Source organism: Protomyctophum bolini, assembly GCF_963924005.1.
Source record: "Protomyctophum bolini genome assembly, chromosome: 3".
Taxonomy (NCBI): domain Eukaryota; kingdom Metazoa; phylum Chordata; class Actinopteri; order Myctophiformes; family Myctophidae; genus Protomyctophum; species Protomyctophum bolini.
In genome coordinates, this window is record NC_137864.1 from 49496677 (window position 1) to 49502163 (window position 5487).

Below are 5487 nucleotides of genomic sequence, written 5' to 3' on the forward strand. Positions count from 1 at the left end.
TGTGCAGTGGAACACACTTCAATCACTTTTAATGACATTGAAAAGGCCAACAATAACAGCCATACTGTCAGAAAACTTCTGTTTGTTTGAGGGGTTGAAACCTCCAGTCGTTCTAACAGTGTAGGCCTATATATATACATCCAGGTTCAACTCTTGTGGGAGCGACTACAGAAGCTTGTATTTTTTAGGTCAATATTATTGAGAGCAGGGCCTTCTGTTCCACTTGAAGACCAGAGTCTATAGAACCCGGTGACTGAGGGTCCTGTCAGTGTCTCCTCCTCTTCACATCCACACCCCCCCCCCCTCACACACAAAGCCCAGCACCCATCCACCCCTCGACACCCGTGAGCCTTCAACTCCCTTCCTAATTTTCTTTTCATCTGGTCTGTTGCCCCCCACCCAAGACCCAACCATACGATTTCCCCCGAGCTCCCCCGGCTCCCCCGCCAGCCCCCCGGCGGCCGCCCCCCCGCTACGCCGCTACAGCCGTCCAGCCGACGCGGTGAACCCCCCATTTTCCGAGCTGGCGTGGCGACGCAAACTCACAAATATTTACTTCCTGTACATCAAGCGGAAAGGGGGCCCCCCTTTCGTGGAATGCGGCAACATGGGCGTGTTTGACCGCGGAGTTCAGATGCTGCTGACCACGGTGGGGGCCTTCGCCGCCTTCAGCCTCATGACCATCGCCGTGGGGACGGACTACTGGCTGTACTCCAGAGGGACCTGCAAGTCCAAGTCCACCAACGACAACGAGACCAGCAAGAAGAACGAAGAGGTGATGACACACTCTGGCCTGTGGAGGACCTGCTGCCTGGAAGGTATATACGCCACTGAGACACACACACATGCATGCACACACACACGCATGTGTGCACCCACGCACACGCACACACACACACACACACACACACACACATGCACGCACGCACACACACACACACACACACACACACACACACACACACACACACACACACACACACACACACCCACAAAAACCCACACACATGTAGACACACACACACACACACACGTTGACACACGTGCACGAACGTACGTACATACATACACACACACACATGCATGCAAGTATGCACACACACACACACACACGTTGACACACGTGCACGAACGTACATACATACACACGCACACACATGCATGCAAGTATGCACACACACACACACACACACACACAAACACAAACACGCGCACTGCGCATATATGTACATCTTTCACACATGAGCAGACAGACATTCACTTCCTCTCACCTACACAAAACGGTCTGTCTGTCTCTCACCTACTGTAACAAGACTGATACTGAACACGCATGTACGCACACGCACCCACGCACACACACATGCAACACACACACACACACACACAGACGCACGCACGCACGCACACACACACACACACACACACACACACACACAGACAGACGCTATAATTGTATACATCGAAAGTATGATCTTTGTGGTCTGATGCGATCACCAAAATGATTGCTACTGTATACCAGAGTGTTGTATTGTGTAGGTGACGTGGAACCGTCACAGGATGAAGACAGGTTGATATAGCTAGTTAGTTATCACCTATAGGTAGGACTATGACCCTTATAGGTCTGTAACTCTGAGAGTGTACAAATGGAACCAAATCGACCCTCACAGGTCCATTTGGTTCCATTTGTATATTCTCATGGTTATGGGGGGGGGGGGGGGGGTCCTTGAAATTGAGAAGTTTGAGAACCACTGGGGTATAGAAGGATATACATATTCCTTTCGTAAAAGGCAATATCTTTCATATCAGTCCAGAAGAACACAGTTTGCCGGCCACTGCTGCAGAGCTGACAATGAGGTTATATCTTCCCTTCTTCTCTGGAGTCCTGCCTCAAAGCAGATCAGAGGTAGAAAGATGTCGTTCCCTGCATGTCTGGCGTGGGGTTGTGAAATCCATGATCTGATGATGATGATCATATCAGTCCATCAGGAAAAACACACCAGGCACAATTTTGGGGAGAAAACGCTCATGATCCTGCAGGTCCTATAGTTCCCGTAGCCTGGTAAACCATCCCGGTCACAGAATTCACATTTCATCTTCATTCGGCGGTCTGCAGAGCACACACATGATGGAAATGTGAATCGCGAGACCGCGGGATGGTTTGCAAAAGGCTATAGTTTCCGTGCATAAAAGCATCCACCAAATGTCAAGTTGGTTCCTGTCTTGTCAGATGCATGCCATGGTTGGTGAACAGATTGACCTTTTAATATTCTCAGCAGAGAGTGGATCGGGTCAGAGCAGGAACCTCACGTACTGTATAGCTGAGTGCCAGAGCGGATCCAACGCATAAACATAACATAGCCAATGCAACAATAATTAAATGTACATGGAAGTTACAGTAACAGCCGTATCATTTCACAGTTCATGTTAACATGTTCAACATGTTCCAAGTGTTAAAATCTCACGTTTTTCATCCCCCTCAATATTTTCATTCATATGTTTTTCCTTTTTTCCTTTTTCTTTTTCAAAAATAGGGCAAATTATTAGGAAGGGAATTTAGGAGTGGGATTAGAGTGTGTGTAACACGAGAGCGAGGAGAGCTTATGTGGAAATAACACAATCATGTTCTCACTTGCACATTATACAGTATGCGTCCTTATTTGCATCCCTATGATGCAGATATGATGTGAGGCTGAGCTGCTCTCATCTCCAATAGCACACTAACCTGCTGCTCATGTATGTATTGTACACCAATGCTGATGACATCATTAATAGCATTGTTTCTCAACTTCTGGTCCGGGACCCACCAGGGGTCCAAATGGATGTGGTTAAGGTACCTATACTGCCCGCCCCGGGTTGGTTCCGGTTATGCAACCAAAAGTTACAGACCTGTATAAGGGTCCATTTGGACATTGATAACCAGGGACATACAGTATATCCAGTATACAGTTATACTGTCATGTTCGTCTTTCGCAAGTGAAGATGACCGGCAATTAACTTCACGTTTTGTGTGTGCGCGAAGATGGCTGATGAGGCTGCTCCGTGCACGGAATGTCCTATATTGCAGCGAGGGCATGTGATGTCTGGGGGCTGGCTAGGTGAGAGGGAGGAACGGGCTCTGGTCTTTCGGAGCTGAGGCTTCCTGGATGCGGCACTTTTTTCAGACTCCTCTACTCCATGTTTGACTGCAGAGCGCCAGTTGAAGCGGGTGTTGGGCATCGGCCTCCCAGGTCTCACGATCCAGATCGCAGCTCTTGAGACACTGCCGCGTGATCGCTTTCCTTTCCATGTTGTAGTTGGCCGTACAGCAGCCTTCTTGGTGATGCTCTCCATTTCAGCCCTGTGGAGGACCTCGGTGTCTGGGACCTTGTCCTGCCACTTGATGTTGAGCAGCCTCCTGATAGCAAGACTATAACATTGACCCAGTTGCCATATAGGTCACATTTTTGTGACCTTACCAATTTACCATGCATTCTGTCGTCTGTCACTCTGGCAAACCTATCATAATAACAGCATTTGAGACTCAATGCTGAGTCTCCTACTGACCAGCCACCACCGCATTATTAGCTTCATGTCGTGTGTAATTGATATAGAAAATAAGTCATTTTTTAGGTGAACCTTTAAGCATGTTTTTCCCATGGTCCCTAAGTCCCGGGTACGGGAAGCTTTGATCCTCAAAGGGAGTTTGTTCCACAACTTCTGTAAAAATTCTTACAACACTATATACATTTACTATTATTCATCAATTCATCAGTTCAACCTTAATTCAAACACGGGAAATGCATTGAGGGAGGAGACCGGAGGCCCCTCGTTTGGATTCCACAGAGTTAAATGTATGTGTATGTGGGGCATATAAGTAAAGAAATGTGTCCTTCTAAGCAGCAGAGTTCATTTTAGGAAGCCTACCGGTGGGATGGGTGCCAATGTTCCAGTTTATCAGAGATGATAAATGAAGTGGTCGCCTATGAACCAGGGCTTTGCGGTTTAAAACATACAGTATATAGCACTGTTGAGACAGTGAATGGTTTGTGTCACTGTCATGATGAATCTAGGAGCAGTGGCCTGAAGAGGTTTAGCTTACCTATATGCTGGGCATAATAATAATGATATAAATAATAATATATTTTAGTTATAAAAAATAACCAAGGCAAGACAACGAAACATTCCGCAACAACATAAGACAGGGTAAATGTAGAAATTTAATTCATTAATAATTTAACATCAAGCTAAAAGAATAGCAGGTCTACAAGCTCACATCATCATCTGTTTTCACGTCCGGAGACTTCTGTCCAAGACAAGCCTCAGACATGCCTCCTGCAGGAGACTTGGCACAGATCTCTGAACCCATTTCATTTGGCGTTAGGAACCTATTGCGAAGGCGTGCCCTCGCTGACGTCGACCCCCGGCAGGGGGTATAGGCATGTGCTCTAACTCAAAGTGGGGTCCGAGGACCACCAGGGGTCCTTGAGGGAGTTCCAGAGCGTCCCCAGCTAAATGATAGATAGTTAGGAATCAAATGGACCCTTATGGTTCTGTAACTCAGAACCACTCAGAACTCAGAACTCTGTAACGGGTCCATTTTGTTCCATTTGTACACTCTCAGAGTTACATTTACAGTGGTTTTACAATATAATGAGAATCACTGTTATATTCTCTTATGCAGGTCCCTGGCATACGTTTTAAAATGGGGGTCCGCGGCCAAATAAATGTCGATTTGGGGGTCCTTGAGATCAAAACGTTTGGGAACCAGTGCTCTAACTAACCGCTACACAGGCTCACAACAAATTGAAATGCAAGGCAGAGATTTGGTGTAGAGGAGAATACTGTAGGTTTCAAGTGGTTATGGGTGATTTGTAAATGATATCGTTCACAGAGAGGATTGTGTGCACATCTTGCCCATGCATTTAGGCCAGGTGCTGGACTTCAAGGCGAGAATCAAGGAGGAGAAAGAACATCCGCACACTTGTTTACAAGCTCCAAGGACTTACTTTAATGAATGGCAAACGGCCGCAACATTTTGACCTCTTACTGGGTCTCTTTTTATTTTAGACCTACAGTAAGAGCTCCAAACAAATGTGTGGATGTTCTTTCTCCTTCTTGTAAATTATATCACCATAAATATAAATGGAAGAGAAAGACTGCCTCAGTTACTCTCTTTCTGCAGAACATGGGAAAGAATGTTCATTGGACTTTATCCAACATTGATCACAGCTATACACCAATCCCTCATTTGGTTGGTGTGGAAATGTTGGCAAATGTTTGTGTGACATCACATCTTAAGCAGCTATAATCATGTTAGTGTTTCTCTCTGTGCCCTGCCCATAGCTGCAATATTATTGGCACTATAGCATCTATAGCAATCAGCTATTTCAGATGGCCATTGGACAGCTACAACCGGGATGAGATAGATCAGGACTCACGTTCTTATACTTATGATTCACATAAAGGTTCTTGATGGGCATGATCTAAAAAAAAAAAAAAGTTTTTTAA

At 46.1% G+C, this 5487-nt stretch overlaps 1 protein-coding gene across 1 annotated transcript in view; it reads left to right on the forward strand.

Moving 5' to 3' along the window:
- Positions 1 to 601: 601 nt before the first annotated feature.
- The window catches only part of cacng2b (calcium channel, voltage-dependent, gamma subunit 2b), a gene marked incomplete at its 3' end in the record, with an annotated part of 76675 nt that continues 71789 nt past the window's right edge, over positions 602 to 5487 (forward strand). Inside the window, exon 1 of the mRNA XM_080760087.1 lies at positions 602 to 818. Within this exon, the coding sequence (XP_080616213.1) occupies positions 608 to 818 (211 nt within the window). The 5' untranslated portion in view covers positions 602 to 607. The remainder of the gene's footprint in view (positions 819 to 5487) is intronic.